This window comes from Mastacembelus armatus, chromosome 18 (assembly GCF_900324485.2).
Source record: "Mastacembelus armatus chromosome 18, fMasArm1.2, whole genome shotgun sequence".
Lineage (NCBI taxonomy): Eukaryota > Metazoa > Chordata > Actinopteri > Synbranchiformes > Mastacembelidae > Mastacembelus > Mastacembelus armatus.
In genome coordinates, this window is record NC_046650.1 from 9,447,857 (window position 1) to 9,464,602 (window position 16,746).

At 40.6% G+C, this 16,746-nt stretch overlaps 1 protein-coding gene across 1 annotated transcript; it reads right to left on the reverse strand.

Moving 5' to 3' along the window:
* Window positions 1–92: 92 nt before the first annotated feature.
* Window positions 93–13,527, reverse strand: LOC113125183 (uncharacterized). The gene is made up of 15 exons (XM_026298511.1): window positions 13,457–13,527; window positions 11,683–12,167; window positions 11,344–11,535; window positions 11,024–11,119; window positions 9,288–9,521; window positions 8,442–8,589; window positions 7,746–7,772; window positions 6,698–7,225; window positions 5,496–5,666; window positions 3,490–4,430; window positions 2,595–2,690; window positions 2,247–2,477; window positions 1,603–1,750; window positions 1,440–1,466; window positions 93–1,328 (listed from the first exon to the last, which is right to left on the reverse strand). Exons 1-15 carry the CDS (start codon window positions 13,461–13,463, stop codon window positions 775–777), a joined length of 3,885 nt encoding a protein of 1,294 aa, XP_026154296.1. The 5' UTR covers window positions 13,464–13,527; the 3' UTR covers window positions 93–774.
* Window positions 13,528–16,746: the final 3,219 nt, after the last annotated feature.

Here is a 16,746-nt window from a genome sequence, read left to right on the forward strand (position 1 = left end):
TTTAGTGGGCGTGGCTACGTGACAGCATTTTACTGAAACGAAACTTAGTGTTTTCGAAAAACCCCATGAAGCCAGAAATAGTCACATTTGGAAAGATTTTTAAAGAACATTTATTTTTTTACCCACAAACACACTTCATCATACAGCCAGTCACAATTACAAAGTAACATGCAGACATTACAACAGGAAAGTAAAATTACACTTTTTCTGATTTATTGACATATCATGCATCTAAAGGAACAGTACATTTTAGAAAATACACTTGTGTTTTTACTAAATGTTCTGTGAGGAGACTGACCATTCACACTCACATTCACACCTACAGGAAGTACCTAGTCTGAATTATTGTTGTGGAGATTACATAGATGTGGTATTAATATAGGTGCTTCAGTTAGAAGCATCTAACATCAGTTAGATGTTGGTAGTTTTGGACAGAGCCAGGCTAGCTGATTCCCCCACTCCCAGCCTGTATACTAGACTTAACTGTCTCTTAGCTACAGCTTCATATGTAATGGACACAATCTTCTCATTTAACTCTCAGCAAGAAAGTCAAACAAATGTACTTCCCAAAAGGCTGAACTGTCCCTTTAAGGCTTTGTTAAACTTCCATGATAAGATGCTGAATGCATGGTGTCCTATAATTATTTATTGAGCTATATTACACATGTAGTAAATATACATACAACTGTATGTCATAAAAATAGTTACTGCTACAACAAATTATAGTCCTCATTTGCATAAAGGCTTTTCAGTGCTGGTTTAATTGTCATGTCCTTAGCTTTGCTTGATCAGACCTTTCTCATTCACAGGACAGATCACAATGGTATCAGAGGATTTGTCACAGCAGTACAGGTAGAAAAAGGGGAGAATCTTCTCCGTGAACGTATCTTTGAATGTGTAAATATGAGTCCGAGCCCTTACGTCATAAAACGACACGTGCCCCTCCTCGTAGTCCACATACACGCCCACTCGTTTGGGCTTGGGGTTGAGGGGGAGAAGAAAAGGTGGAGATGTTGACACCCGGTACCCCTGGCCTTTCTTCATAGCTAGAGCCCAGTAGCCTTGAGTGGTGCCAACAGAGATCCTTCCCTTTCTCTTGACTGAAGATTTGGCAACCCCCAGGTACCAGTCATCCTTTTCCCCCACCTGGACCTCCCAGTAATGTCTCCCCGAGGTGAAGCCCTCACGTCCCAAAACGATGACCACTGTGTCAAAGCGCTCAGGGTGGTCTGGGAGGTCCTGCCATGCTCCCAGGTGTCTCACCTGATGTCTGTCCTGAGAAAGTTGCAACCATGGGTTGGCTGTATCAGGGTCCAGACTAACATCCACTGAAGAAACATAAAATATAAGGGAGTTGTTCTTCATGTGATTTTAGAGGACAATTAAATGAAACCAAAAATGAAAACTAAAATTAAATGAAACAAAGAATAAAAGTTTACCTGTATATTTCAATATCTTTTTGATCTCTGTAAAAAAAAAAAAAAAAGAAGACAAAATTTTCTTCAGATATACTGCGTCTTGCCACTGCTGCTAATGGTCTCATCTTAAAATCAAAATGAGATATTTTTGAAAGATATATTGAAACAGTGAATTAAACCCTACCACTATCAGCCAGTTTGCCAATCAATTCATTTAATGTCTCCTCCAGTCTGGACACAGATCTCCTGATCATGCCTACACATACGTCAGTGGGAACACTGGTGTCAGACCAGTCTTTAACAGAAGGAGGAGTGCTAAGGGCCGGAAAGCTCTACAGAGAGAAACAGCACAAGAATCAACTTAGAAACAGGTTAGTAAACAGTTCCACTAAATTGCAAGGTAATCACCTTAGTTTACGAAACCTTCAGTGGTAATTATCAGCCATATTGTTTTTCTTATAGACTGAGTCCTCCTCAAACATTTACACTGTATCCATCCACCTCCAATCTACAGTGTATTTGGACTGTGTTGCATTAAAATCAGGAACCAGAAGAGGGTGATGTTGTTGCAACATACAAAATGTAAACGCTCTGATTTTTCTGCCAACAAATAGTGGAAGTTATTTTACCCTGTTTACACCCTTAAAAAACAATGGAGATAAAAACATTAACCATGACTCTCATCTTTGCAATTAAATCCAAATTTACTATTTGGGCTATATATTGTATAGGTAGATCTCAATTTCAAGTTCTCTGACTGAGATGATTGGTGACTAGAGTTTCCATACATATGTCCCTAACTTTGCTCATTGAAACAGCTGCTCTCACCTTTAGGAAGTGAATATGGTCAGTGCGTGCCACGTTTTCTAAGTCTGTATTCCTCCTCTTCAACTCAGCAATTTCAAGCTCCAGTTCAGCGATGAGACATTCAGCCCGACTCTCAGTGAGCCTCTGATTCTCCTCTATGGCCAAAACCAGCTCAGCCTGAGTCCTCTGGATTGAGCGCACCAGCTCAGACAAGACCTGCATGCTTTCCTCGATCTCTCTTTTAGCACTGGCCTGAAAATACAGAATAAAACACACAAGTCTATTTTTTATTAATCATGTGTGTAAATGCAATCTCTGGTGTGTGTGTGTGTGTGACAACAGTCTGTATTTGATCTCAGGAGGACTCACTTTGTTGAGCTCCACAGAGTGTTTGATCTCCTCCACCTTTTTCACTCTGTCCTGGATCATCTGCTGGACATCTATTTCTGTTCTCTTCAGCTGCGCCTGAACATGATTTTACAGAAACAGAACTGATGACACAGTCGATCATTTCAAAAGATACTTAGTTGATTCTAGATTAAGTGGAGAAGTAATTGTTTTTTTTTGTTTGTTTGTTTAAGGGCCACATATCTGGATGGCACAGCGATGCAGTGGTTAACACTGCTGCCTCACAGCAAGAACATTCTGGGTTTCTGTGTGGAGACTGCAATTTCTCTGTGTGCCTGCGTGGGTTTTCTTCCCCCAGTCTTAGACACGCAGACATCGATGTGAATGTGAGTGTTTGCCTGTCTCTATGTGTCACCCCTGTGATGGAATGGTGATCTGTCCAGGGTGTGCTCCGCCTCTCAGCCAGTGTCAGCTGGGATGGGCTCCAGCACCCACCATGACCCTGAATTGGACTAAGCTGTATAGAGAATGTATGGTCCACATATTTACCTTCCATTTGTCAATAAGGTGTTTGTCTAATGTTTTAGGCCTGAGGACTCTTCACTTTTATAAAAGCTACACAATCATTGCTTTAAGCACCAAGACCTGTTTCAGTATCTCATCTGACATCTGACTGTTTGTGCCCATAGATAGACCTACAGTATATGAACTGCCATCTCATTTGTTTTCAGGTGCGATTTGAGGAAGGATTATTGAATTGTGTGTAATGTGGCATGTGAAGAAACTCCAGTGCACATTTTTCAAATTCTAAATTACCTTCAGCAAATAGATTTCTACCTTGAAAGTGGTTTTACCCCAAAGAAGCATTATTCCAACCTTTAAACTGTGTCTAAGCATAATAATGAGTCTATTTCACCTTTTTCTCTGTCCATTCTCTCTCCACAGGTACTGTGTAGTGTGCCCTGTGGTCCGTCTCAGTGCAGAGAACACACACACAGGTCTGGTCCTTCTTACAGAAGAGCTCCAGGAGTCTTTCGTGCTTTGGACACATCCGGTCTTCCATGTTTGCCACAGGCGCCATCAGCTTGTGCTTGGTGAACCTGGCGGCATGAGATTTCAGGTGCTCCTCGCAGTAGGAAGTCAGACACACAAGGCAGGATTTGACTGCTTTCGGCCTGCCTTCCCCGAGGCAAACGTCACACAGCACCTCCTCCCAGGGGGGCGAAGAGAGGGAAGAGGAAGGAGGTGAGGGTAAGAATTGAGGAGAGGGAGAAGCAGGCATTTGAGGTGATGCTGCTTTGGGAAGAAGTGGTGGTGCACCTTGAGCTGAGGACACCTTGAACACTGGTGATGGCGGAAGAGAGCTTTGGGGGCTTACTGGAGGTATTAATGGTGGTAAATCCTCTTGTCCTGGCATCCTCTCTGCTGGTTTCTCCTTCATTCCCTCCTTCTTTCTCCTCTCCTCTTGTTTCTCTTTCAGCTCCTCCATAAGATGCTGCTTCTGATCTTTCTCCAAAAGTCTCTCCTCGTCCTCTGGTTTCCTTCTTTCCATTATTCCCTTCTTTTCTCTCCCCTTTATCTCCTCTTTGCTCACCTTCCCTTCCCCACCTCTAACCCTAATCTCCTTGAACTGCTCTGCAATTTCCCTCAGCACGGTGTTAACACTGATATCAGGTTTTTTGTGGAAGGATTTCTTACACATGGGACACTGATACAAAAGGCTGGTTTTCCAGTATCCCAGGATGCAGCTCTGGCAGAAGTTGTGTCCGCAGGGGATAGATACGGGGTTGGTGAAGACGTCGAGACAGATGGAGCAGTGCACCTGCTCTTCAGAAAGGTTCCCAGTTGTGGCCATTCCTACACGGCGGAGAGGCAGGGTCATTTTCAGCACAAGCTACCAGTCTTTGAAAGGGGCATCAAACCTGCTGTGATATTGAGGTCACTAGGGTTAGATGGCATGAGGTTATTTAGGGTCATTTGCAAGCAAGTCTACTAAGCAAAAGGATGACAGGCCTCATTTCCCATTACAAATCCCAGCCAATAATTGTATTATAGGTTCTGTCAGCTGAAGTTACATCAGTCTATATTAATCATAATATAGTTAATATATTGAACTCCTATTGTTTTGTATAATTATATAACATAAGAAAGAATTTTGACAATATTCCCTTTAGATCCGGATAATGAGCCAGAGCTTTCACAGAGGAGAAACAAATGTTTTAGTTCCCCCTTCTGGACAAACTGTGTAAAAACAACATTGTTTTTAAATGATTTGAAATACCTTAAGGGTTCACAGTCATGTCTTAATACTTACCAACCAATCAATTGCAATTTCAGTATATATTTTTTTGAAAAGTTAATGTCAGCTTATTAAATGTCGTTCTTCTTTCTATCACCTTAAATATTTAACTCAACATATTTTCTTTTTAACAAAACATTTGCATCTTTACATAAACTTTAATATATCAGGCTTGTTTCATTAGCTACAGTAGTAGACTGGGTGCATGTGGAGCTAAAAGTCTTTGACTCTTAACACAGGCAGCTCTCTGCTTGAGGCCTAGGTATTCATGGCAGACTGGATTAACATCTTTCCAAAAATATTAATGTAGTTCATGACCTGTCTTGGAGTGCTTTCATGTTGTAACAAGAATATAGGTCTTTTTTTTTTTTTTTACGAAAACACAAACTTGCTTGATCATAACATCTTTTTAAATCTGTCTTAAGATGAATGCAACAAAAACAAATTTTCAGCTCTGCAGTCAAATACAGTTTTTTTTTAAACAATTCAACATGTACATCAATGAGAGCACTCCCATAGGAGGTATATACTAGTGCACAGAAAAGCAGACGTGACAGCAGAGAAATTTAAACACAGCAGAGAGTGAAGACTAACAGGAAAAGCAGAGACATGGGGGCACTCACCAGAGAGCAGCTGCCTCGCGACTCCTCTTTGCACTGACATATGAGACAGGCTATAACCACTGTCACCTCCAACTCCCCCACACCACACACACCTCAGCCCCAAAATAATACCCCGTTCCGCCCCTCCCTCTCCTTTTGCCCCAGATACAAATTTATGCTCTAGTCGTGGCCCTAAAAGCAGCAGGAGCTGTGATTTTAACACTTGGGAGAATCTGATTTCTGCGTTCATTGTTAGTCTTATTTAATAATATCCAAATGAACTAAAAACGAAAGAAATCCAAACCACTCCAGGGTATATCACATTAAATATCCATTGTTCATACAGAAATATTGATTAATGCAGCTTTAAAGACGATAACAAAAGCCTCGGAGCTGGATGCTTTTCAATGAGAACAAGCTAAAAGAAAAATCTCCCCTTATTACCTGAAAAACACGTCCATTCACCAATGCACATCTCTCTGATCATCTTTATTGAACACATTATGAAACACTGTACAAATGCAATCACTTCATTATTCATACAAAAATACAGTATAGTGTAGTTTAATGCTTCTTCCTTGGCCCACTTTAAGTTTTAAAAATAGTTCTTGCAAGCTACAACCTGCCATTTGTGCACCAATATCTCATTACATTTAGATCTATCTTCATTGTTTCAATCTGTAAAATCTTTGCAATTAGAGTTAAAGACTTACACAGTAAGAAAAGTGCAAGACGTACAGCATCAATCAATGACACAGCCAATTAAACCAGGGCTGCACAAATTAGGAAGTACAGATTAAAATTTGGCCTTTGGAATAATTCATTTAAGATCTTCACACCAAAACATTCTTCTAGTTGATTTTTTTATACAATTTGAGTATATATATGAAAGAATTATTGGTTAGTAATGAATCTATAAATATATTTGTCTGTACTATGTCAGTCAGGTAACAGAATGGTTTGTGGTATGTGTAGGATCTGTATCGAGCCCAATTTTAGTTTTAGTTTCATCACTTTGGAGGTTGTCGGAGGTAGAGTGCTTTGGAAAGAAAACATCCATAAAGTTATTCTGGAGATGATTTTCATATTTTAAGACCAAATATGGGATAAAATTGGGGCTCAAAATGCACAAAATGTCTTTTTTTGCACCAACACTATCTATGCATTTTTGTCCTGAAGATGTTTTATAAAAGATGATGTGGACTGACTGTCTCATGTGTGTTTTACAGGGGTTATGATGAGAGGAGAAGCGTTCTTCCCATCCTGGTTAAGACAGGGGCTGAAGATTGGGTAGAGACTATCATTAAAAGTATCGATGAAGGTGTGGAGATGCACACGTGCCTTCACGTCATAGAATGAAATCTGGCCTCCTTCATAATCCAGGAAGATTCCAACTTTACTGGGTTGGGAAGACAACATTAGTGGCAGACGGGACGATGCCAGAGCCTTCACCTCCCCGTTCTTGAGCCACAGGCACCAATATCCCCCCTCAGGACTCAGCTGGATCTCCCCCTTGCGCTGGGCTGAGGCACGGGCAATGCCAAGCGTCCAGGCCATCTTGCGTCCCACGTCCACCTCCCAGTAGTGTCGCCCATAGCTGAGACCCTCTCGGGCCAGGACAAAGAGGGCGGGGCTGAAGCGCCTTGGACCTTCAGAGTGGGAGGTCTTACGGTCTTCGTACCTCACCTGGCGGCCGTCATCAGATACAACCAGGTTCTTCTGGGCTGTGGTGGGGTCCAAAATCACCTCACCTGAACAGGACAGAACAGAGTTTTTATCATGACAGAAAGGTCAAACGCCTGTGTGGATTTACGAGGCAGTAAACTACGCTTATCCCTTATATTTTATAAATGAATATTGTTTTTTTTATATAAAATCACAGTAACTGTTCACAGCCATAATCAAATCCAGTGAAAGTACAAAGTTTCCCTCTGAAATACAGTGAAAAAGAAGTTTAAAGAAGTATAAATCAAAGACACTCAAGTACAGATACACCAGAAATGTACTGTAGAGCTTGAGTTGAGTAGTTGTGTTCAAAGTTGTGACAGTGACCTCAACACTCTTAAATGTCTGCCCCGACTTCATCTCTCATGTCTTTGTGAAGAAGTGGCACCATCTTGTGGACAACTAGGAGAACTTTACATATTAAAGCTTATTTTGCTCTGCCAGAAACTCCTGGTCTTGTTTTCCACCCCCTGGCTTCCTGCCCCAAACAAACCACAAGTGCAAACTACTGATATCACCAGGTTGACAATTTAAAGTGTTACTCACTGGAATAGTTCTGCACCTTCCGGAGCTCTGAGAGGGAGAAACAGAAAGACACAGTCAGCAGCTACAGAGTCAAAGTCAAAGCAGATAACACGTGTGGGTGGTAAACATCCAGATCTAATCCAAGAGCTGTAAATGTGCAAGACATGTGCTGCCTTCAGTCAGTCATCACTCTGTCCCCACTGCACTGATTCACTGCAACTGAATGAAATGTGGCATCAACACAACCTCCATCTGTTCAACCATCTTGTGTGTGTGTGAATGTGGGAGTATGGTGCAATGCTGAGTCACTTTTCTATTTCAAAGTGCTGATTTGGATTTTGCACCGGAAGTGTGGTTGGCATCAGACAGGACAGGGATAATCCACAGAGACTCCCAGCACAGTTGGGCATGAGAGATTTTCAATTGACACCAAAAGTTGCTAAAAATTTAGAAAACGTGTAATAAATACTATCGACCTATGATTATATTTTAATACTATAATCTGTTTCACCAGCATTTACAAACACAAACTTTGCAGTATTGCTGAATGCGAATACATTACTGCAAGGTGTTTCTGTTATTTTGTCCAGCCATAGTGTATGACGCCCTGTTATCTTTGTAGCATATCACATTTGTGTTTATAACAGATTCACTGGCATATCTCTTATAACTAACTGTTTTGTTGTTTTTGTTGTAAATATAGCTTTGCCTGTGTACCTCTCCCATACAGCCTCTTGAGCTCCTCCTGGAACTTGTCCATCAGGCAGCTGACAGACGAACTGATGGTTCCCAGGTAGAGATCAGTGTTGATGCTGACCGTCGACCAGTCAGTGGGCTCCGGTGAGGGTGGCATCGCTGCCAGATTCTACAAATAGAAGAGGAAGGTTACACGGGGTAAGATGAAATAAAAATTTAATGATCCCTCAGGGGAAATAAGTGTTTGCAGCAAAAAGAGCACACTAAGAATGAGGCTGATGGAGAAGTGAGCAGATCTTAAAAAATCGGACTGTGTTCAGCACTAAACTGCTTTTACTTATTTAGAGGCTAAACACTCTTAATAGTACCAGATTTAGACATTTTCTGACACTCTGTAAATCTAAATCTAGTAATGCATATATCAAATGTTGTCACTTTAAATGGAGAAATTTATATAAGAAGTGTACTGAAAAAAGACACTGAGTGTATTTGTCTCTGTTTGAGAAATTGGGGCTTAATGTGTTTACTTCCCCTTATCTTAGTTAAAATAATAATTTATAATCAGAAACTTCAAAGAGATCTTTCATGTGGAAGAGAATCAACATCAACAGCGCAGGATAAATGCACAAGGGGAAACTTCCACAACAGCTGGTTCTGCTCATAGAGACTTTGATGTTATGTCACGACTCTCCTACAGCAGCAGCTACAGCTGGTGCAACCATGGACATCCAGTGCATAATTGGCTGTACAGTTATGTCTAAATACTGTGTATAGTTTTGACAGGTATTTTTAAAATATGCAGCCACAAGTTAGCCCTCCGAAATGTCTGCCGCTGGTTTTGTTATGTCACCTGGCAGAGCGTATTACCTGAAGGAGAACCACTCTGTCTTGGGTCTCTGCGTAGGCCTCCAGCTCATTGCTCCTCCTCCTCAGCTGGCTGAGTTCATTCTCCAAACCTCGAGCCAGTTCCTGAGCGTGATGCTCTGCCTCACGCTGCCGTGAGGCAATCAACTCCACCAGCTCCGCCTGACTCTGCTCCACCAGACGCTGCAGATCAGCATACACCTGCCAGCTCTCCTCCAGCTCCTTCTGTGCACTGGCCTGCAGAGGAGTCCACAAGGGGCAGAGGTTAAGGTGGATATATGTGTATACATCATAAGGCCATCAACACCAAGATTAGTTGAGTGGAAATTAAAACAGATTACAGTTAAAATCAAGATACTTTAGTCTCTACTGCTTCAATTTTTACATGTTTTTTGTCTAGTGCACTTTAAAAAACTAATTTCCAGATTATCAACGTTTTGGCTGTATCTAAAGAAAAATGATCAAATTTAAATTTAAAATTATAAAATGCCTACATTGGTTCTATTTCTCTTTTCTGCCTCAGCTAGTGCCAGGCAGGATTAGGCCTCATATAAAATCATTAAAACCAAATAGCTGCTAACAAAACAGCCTATTAAATCCTGTGGTTTCAGGAATCTTTTTTGGTCCAATCTCTCTTGAGTAGCTCACTGTCTGTCTGCTGCTTGTACAACTGGATTAACAGGTTACGTCCTCCCCCAGCCGAGTGCAGGCAAACACCATTTTTCTTCAATCTCAAATTCTTTTTAAATGCCCCAACATAATTATACAAAAGTTAAGTGTATTTGTGTTTTAAATATATGAATATATACAGTTAATTCTCTTATTCTGGTGTGTTTTTCTGCTCCAGGACCTAAAATAATCTGTTGATGCGTCAGTGTCTTTCTCTCCAAGTCACAGTGACATGCAAACATGAGCCCTCAGGCACTTGTACAGTGATGTAAAAACAGGGTGTGGAAAAATAAAGGTAAACATTAACACTGGTCACACCGGTTTGATGACCTCAAATGTGAGTCTGTGTACGAAGAAGAAAACCAGTCTTCGCAACGTAGGCTCCTGCGCAAATGTTTTTTTTTTTTAGATTCTCTGACAAAGTAAATCAGCAGACAGGCAGGAGACAGGATTATCTGAAAGATCATAGCAACAGCAACTGTGTGGCCTGTCAGAGTGCTCTTAAACAACAGCCTGCTCACGTTTTATTAGCCCTGCCTGAATCAGAGAGCTACTTAATGTGCAAATAAAGCATTTTCGCTTCACTGCATGAGAAGCACTACATTAGATTAGACCGGGCAAATATTTAACATAGAGTACAGGAAGACAGTAAGACCAGCAGACTGCTTGTCGAACTCAGACTTCAAAAGATGTTATAGCTAATTTAAAGTCAGCTACTGTACATGGCACTTTGGTGCAAAATACTGACTTACTTTATCAGAAGATAATCAATTTGTAGCTGCATAGTTTGTACGTTAAAGCTGATGTAAAGCTTATGTTCTTAATGAGATAAATTATAAACTTATTTTCAACACAGTATTAGTTTGAGAGATGTCACTGCTTGCCAATACTTGCACGTCTGATATTCCAAAGAATTAAAAATTGATATCAAAATGTTCAAACATGCTGTTTTGTTGTCTTCCAGATTGTTTGAGCTGTGATAACATCCCCACACACACACACACACACACACACACAGAGCTGTGTTAATAGCTGTTCTCCTTTATCCATTAAACCTTGAGTAATCTTACCTTGATGACCTTTATGGATTGTTTGATCTCTTCCAGTTTCTTGGCTCGCTCCTTGATCAAATGTTTTAGCTCCGATCTCTTCTTTCCAAGATTACTCTGGAAAACAAAGACCAGGTTGTAGATTACTGAAAATAATATTGATATATATTTATATCATTACAAATCAAACCAACCTCTCTTTAGAATACTTTCAAAATACAAACTAGTTTGTGGTGTTGTATGTGCCACCATTGAATCTCATGCTTTTCTTATCCTACCACATGCTTTTCTACTACTCATAAGCATTGTTTTATTTCTTATTTTGAATGGCCATAGCTCACCATTTTCCTCTTCCACTCATGGTCAATAGAAACAAGATCATGGGATTTATGTGTGGTCTCAGCACAGGTTGTGCAGATGCAGGTGTGGTCGCTGCGGCAGTAGACCTCCAGAAGACGCTCATGTTTCTTACAGATCTTCTCTTCAAGGTGTAAGGTGGGTTCAATCAGACGATGAGATGCCAAAGCCTTTACCTGCAGAAAGGAGAGAAAGACATGAATTTGAATGTGCACATGTAGGAAGAAAAACAGAACTGTGTTTGGGACCCATGAACAGGATTTGGCTGTGAGGTAAACTCTAGATCATGAGTTCAGTCAGGCTGTTTGACCTTGGAAGCTGACCTTTTTATGATGTCTGAGGTGGGTCTCACAGAAAGATCCGGGACAGTTAACACAAGACTTGAGAGCCTTCAACTTCCTCCCAAGACAGGCATCACAGGGAACCTCTCCAGCTCGGGCAAACTCCCCAGTATCCCGCCCTAGAGAGCCACTGTGGCCAGCAGCTGGACTGAGATTTAGTGTGGATCCCCTTAAAGTGGCAGCTTCAGCCACTCCACCCTCACCAGTCCCTCCAGCCATTACCAGTCCCTGGAACTGGGAGGAGATTTCAGCCAGGACTCTGTTGACACTCATCTCAGGCTTTTTGGAGTAGGTCTTCTTGCACATGGGGCAGGAGAACCTCTTACTGTGGTTCCAGTACCCCTGAAGGCAGGCCTTGCAGAAGCTGTGGCCACAGGGTGTGGAAACAGGCTCTACGAACACCTCCAGACAGATGGAGCAGCTGAACTGCTCCTCTGAGAGGACCCGGCCTCTTGGAGAGGTCATGCCTGGAAGAAAGAGGGAAGGCAGGTAAAGACAGAGAGATGTGATAGGTTAGGTGCACACGTCTGGTATGCCGTTAGATATACAAAATACCTCATATCTAATAGACTGCAGGACTTGTTTGGCCTCCAGCATGTCAAGAGGGTCTTTCACACCTTCACAATTATGCTGCAGAATGGATTTCAGGATCCCGTGCAACATTTGAATAATGAATATTTCACTAAGATTGACATGTTGACATGTAAGTTGTTTTTGGTGTGCACAATTCAGCTTGTTTTGTTTTTTAATAGTGCATGAAAATCAATTAACCACAATGGTGACATGGTGTTTCTTAAATGAACCCAAATGACCAGCATGCCCTACAAATATGCTTAAATGCTGTGTTGATTAACCCATACTGGGCTGAGGAAACATGAGAAGAACCGATGCCCAGTGGCTAAAACATATAAAATAATAATGCACTTTATTTATTATGTATTTTAGATTATTTATTTAATATGCTCAGTTTCTATCTGAAGTACTAAAACAAATAAAAATTGCACTATAAGATTATTAGTTTAAGTCCCTTTATGCATTTTTGAATTCACATTTTCACACAATGATCAAGAGAAGTAGATAAAGCAGTTTTAGTAACAGGAGAACCATTCTGGGATCAGAAAACAGCTTTTTCCTTCTCAGAGTTTTCAAATATTCAGCAGCAGAGACCGTAAAGCCTTTTCACATGACGCACGAGTGTTTTTAAAAAGTGCCACTCTGCTCAGCAGTGGGTGAGAAACCATCTAAGGAATGCAGAAATTCAGGACCTTCCACTTTAAAGCACCTGTTTCAGGTTCAATGGAAAATACTGGACACTTACTGTGCTACAACAAACTGCTGTTGGTTTTTATCCTGTAGGGTAATTATTTAGAAATATTTCTCACACACACTTACTTTTTGTGATTGTTTGCTGACGTTAATGTTGATTATATGTTATTTCTGTTGTGTAACAGGGAGCTGAGAGCTGAATGAGAAAGGATTTAAACATATCACCCAGGGTGGCATACTTTGAAGACATTAGGTCAGCTAAATAACAATTCTTAACTATTGATCACTTCCATCCAATCGAAGAAATATATGCTTCTCATTTATGAACGAGGTTTTTTCTAATATTTCAGTGCAGAAATGTGTTTGCGATTCTTTTATTGTATTTATGGGGCAAGCAAGAGCGCTTAAAAAACAAACTATATATAACCTGTCATATAAACAAAATAAGGGCCCTTACTGATAAGGAGGTTTAAAATAAAGTAGAACTTACTCTGCATGGTTTCCTCTGATGTGAACCAGTGCTGTCCTTCACTTCATGTACTTGTTAGGTTTGCTACTGCTCAGAGTCACACACCTATAGGTGCTCAGGTACTTTTTATGAAAGCGGCCCTCCCACTCTCAGTGCGACACACCCAAATTGTTATCACGCTCTCAGTTCAGACTAAAGACTGTGTTTCATTTGAACAGGTTTTCCCTGAACCTTTGCTGTAGCTGCACTGGAAAAACACTTTGCAATGATTGACCAAAGTTGTCTACATTTTAGCATGTTCCATGATCGACCTAAAAGGAAGGTCTTTGACCAGAAATGCTTTTTTTTTTTTTGGAAGTATATGTAAACAAACCTAGGTTTAGAGGGAGAGGGGATTAGCTGTGGCCTTGTTATGGTTACAGCAGCTGGAGCACATATATGTACATAATACTCTGACGTTCTGTTTGCTTTTATTACTCCTGGTCTGATCACAGTTAGTTTGGTGAAGTTTTGAACACAGAAAAATGCTTTCTGTTTTCCGTCTTTTTAATTTAATGTTTGAAATAATAAGATAGTCAAAACAGCTATATTTAATATATGTATTACTAGCTATAAAGCCATAAAAAAGACATTTATCCAACCTTCATCTTGTCCATAATGTGACCACCAAACTTTAGTGATAAATGAAAGTGACACACTCCAGTACAGTAGGGGGCGCTGCAGCAGCCACCTTAAAGTTTCTGTTGTCTGTGGCTGCCATTAAGGTCAACGGTGAAGAATGAAAAAAAAGTTTGTCAGATTAAGGCTGAAACTGAAATTCAGCAACATCTGTTACTTTATATTATATTATATTAGTCATTGTGCCTTTGGTTTTCACATACATAAGGTGGATTAATCAATGGACTTTTTTACACTGGGATCAAAGTTCTCAATGGATGTTTGAATCAGCCTGTGGAGAAACAAGATGGCCACAAGCAAGCAGGTAGGACACCTTACTAAATGCTCTTTGTTGTAACATAAAACTGTTCTGTAATCATACATATTATCACAAATGACCAATATAGTCTTGAGGTCTAGATTCCAAGTTTTTTAAATGGGGTTTTATATGAATGTATTCATGTATAAATGCAGCCTATGTGCTGTGTCATGTGGTTTTTCTATCAGTTTGAGTTTGACATGTTGTTTTACAGAGCAATAGAAAAGTCTGCATTGATAATATCCTAAAATAGCTGAACACAGAAGTGTCTGAACTGTCCTATATTAATCTGATGTAAGTGCAAGAAACTAGGCCTCAGAACAAGCACTTCCCTCAACTTCAAAGCAATAGCCATGTTTATTAATATTGTGCTGTAGATGCAACCGCCCTGTAGAGAATGTGAAGGTTGACGTTCCTGTGTGTCTGTTGGTTGTCTGTTCATATATGACAGTCGAGAAATGTCTTTTACTTCTTTTTACTGGGTTTATTTGTTCAGATCTTATCTCTGGTTAGTGTATGTTCTCATTTATATATGTATGTGAACCTGTAACACATTTTCTTCCTTCTCTTGATGCTTTTGAATATTGTTTGTTAGGGTTTTTACTTTCCTAGGTACTGAGGTTGTTTCATTCCAGTGTAGATGTTTTTAGTGTTTGTTTAGTGCAGACAGAAGTTTTAAATATCTCACACTGCAATACTTTCTCTCAACCAGTAGTGGGCAGTCTTGGGTTGGCAGCATCTGCGATTAGACACTGTCATTTGTGCATTTTACCCTATGCAGCAGTTAATGTATAGGCCTGCATGTACAGTTAGTGTGGATTCAAATTCTCAGCTTATTGACACAACAAATTTCCAAAGGTGATCAGTGTCAGGGAGAAAGATGCTGCACTCAAATGCTGTAAAACCAATAATGTCTGATACTTTACAATCAGATAACATCCAGTAGTCCAATTTGAAATAAAGTTCATCTAATTGTACTTTATCTTCTTCCATTGCTTCTCTACTATTTTTGATTTTATGACCCTCACATGCAGCCCAGCCTCAAAAACATTGATTTCTTTGTATTGCCAAGTATTGACAGCTTTTACTGTATGTCAGTAAGACATTACTAATTTTGTTGCGAGTGGCCACTTGTCCTGGTCTATGGAGTGATATTGATCCACCTCATTTCCTGCAAATGCCACTGCATCTTTATTTATCTGTTGCAACATTAACATCTTCATTTTCCCCTGGTTCCATGGAGAATGTGTCTGTGCTTGTGTTGTTACTAGGATTAGCCTTTTGACCATTTCTTTCTTGGAGGATGTCTAATACTTTTCTAGGTGTCTGAACTGTCTTCTATGACAGGGGCTAGTGCACTTATAGATGTTTGTGCTGTACCTGCACACTCTCAACCATAATTTTTGCTTTAGCATGTGATTATTTCCCTGTAAGTGCAAGTGGGCAGGCAACCATGCAGCTCTAATCAGTGCAGCCCTACAGCAAACCCACTGCAGTGACTGTGTCTGTCGCAGGATGTTACAGAGCTACAGTTTTTTGGAGTGGGAGATTCTGCTTTCTCTCCCGGTCGCAACCAAGATAAATTTACTCCTCCTCCTCGTCTCTTTCTTCCTTTGTCAATCCTCTCTTTCTCTCTCTGTCCTCTGGCAGCTCCTTTTTGTACCCATCCATCTTTTCGTCTTTTTCAACCATCTGCCCGTCTTTTACTTTTACTCCCCTTTTGTTTTTTGCTCTTTTATTTTCCACAAAGCTATCCAAATATTCTCTTTCAGCTTTATAAATAGAAAGTATCTCATTCTCTTTTGCTGTCTCTCCCTCTATTATTCTCTCCACTGCTTCCTGTTTTTTTTTTTTTTTCTTTTTCCCTGCAATCCAGCACTTAGCAGAAGCTACACTGCAATGTGTTTTTCCTATCTTGAAGGGAGGGCTCCTTTTCCTCCATGCATCTCACTCTAAACTCCCTCATGTTGCACCTCCATCTCTCTCTCTTTCGGGTCATAATTTGAAGAGTGTGGAAAACCCCTGTTTGCAAACAAACACGTCTGCAGTGTGAGGTAACCCACTCATCATCTTGGCTCTCTGCTGCATTGTCCTCAGTCCCCTAAAGCACACACAGAAAACCACTAAGCCGGATCTCCATATAATTTTTAATCTCACTTCTCAGCATGTTGCTTATTCTGTGCCCACCCTCCCTCTCCACCTCATGTATTGTGTCATCTTCTGTCTTCCTCGAAATGCTCTCTGATTTCACAGAGAGGGTATCAGGGAACCCGCCTCCTCAGAGGGTATATGGTAGAGCCAGTCCACATTATTAATGGTCAGTGTGGATTGTGTC

Excerpts from the sequence above, each read along its gene's own strand:
- LOC113125183 (XM_026298511.1), bottom strand. Across the intron at positions 1,751-2,246 it reads ACCATATTCACTTCCTAAAG|AGCTTTCCGGCCCTTAGCAC; the intron begins GTGAGAGCAGCT and ends TTCTCTCTGTAG. Across the intron at positions 1,329-1,439 it reads AAAGATATTGAAATATACAG|TGGATGTTAGTCTGGACCCT; the intron begins GTAAACTTTTAT and ends ATGTTTCTTCAG.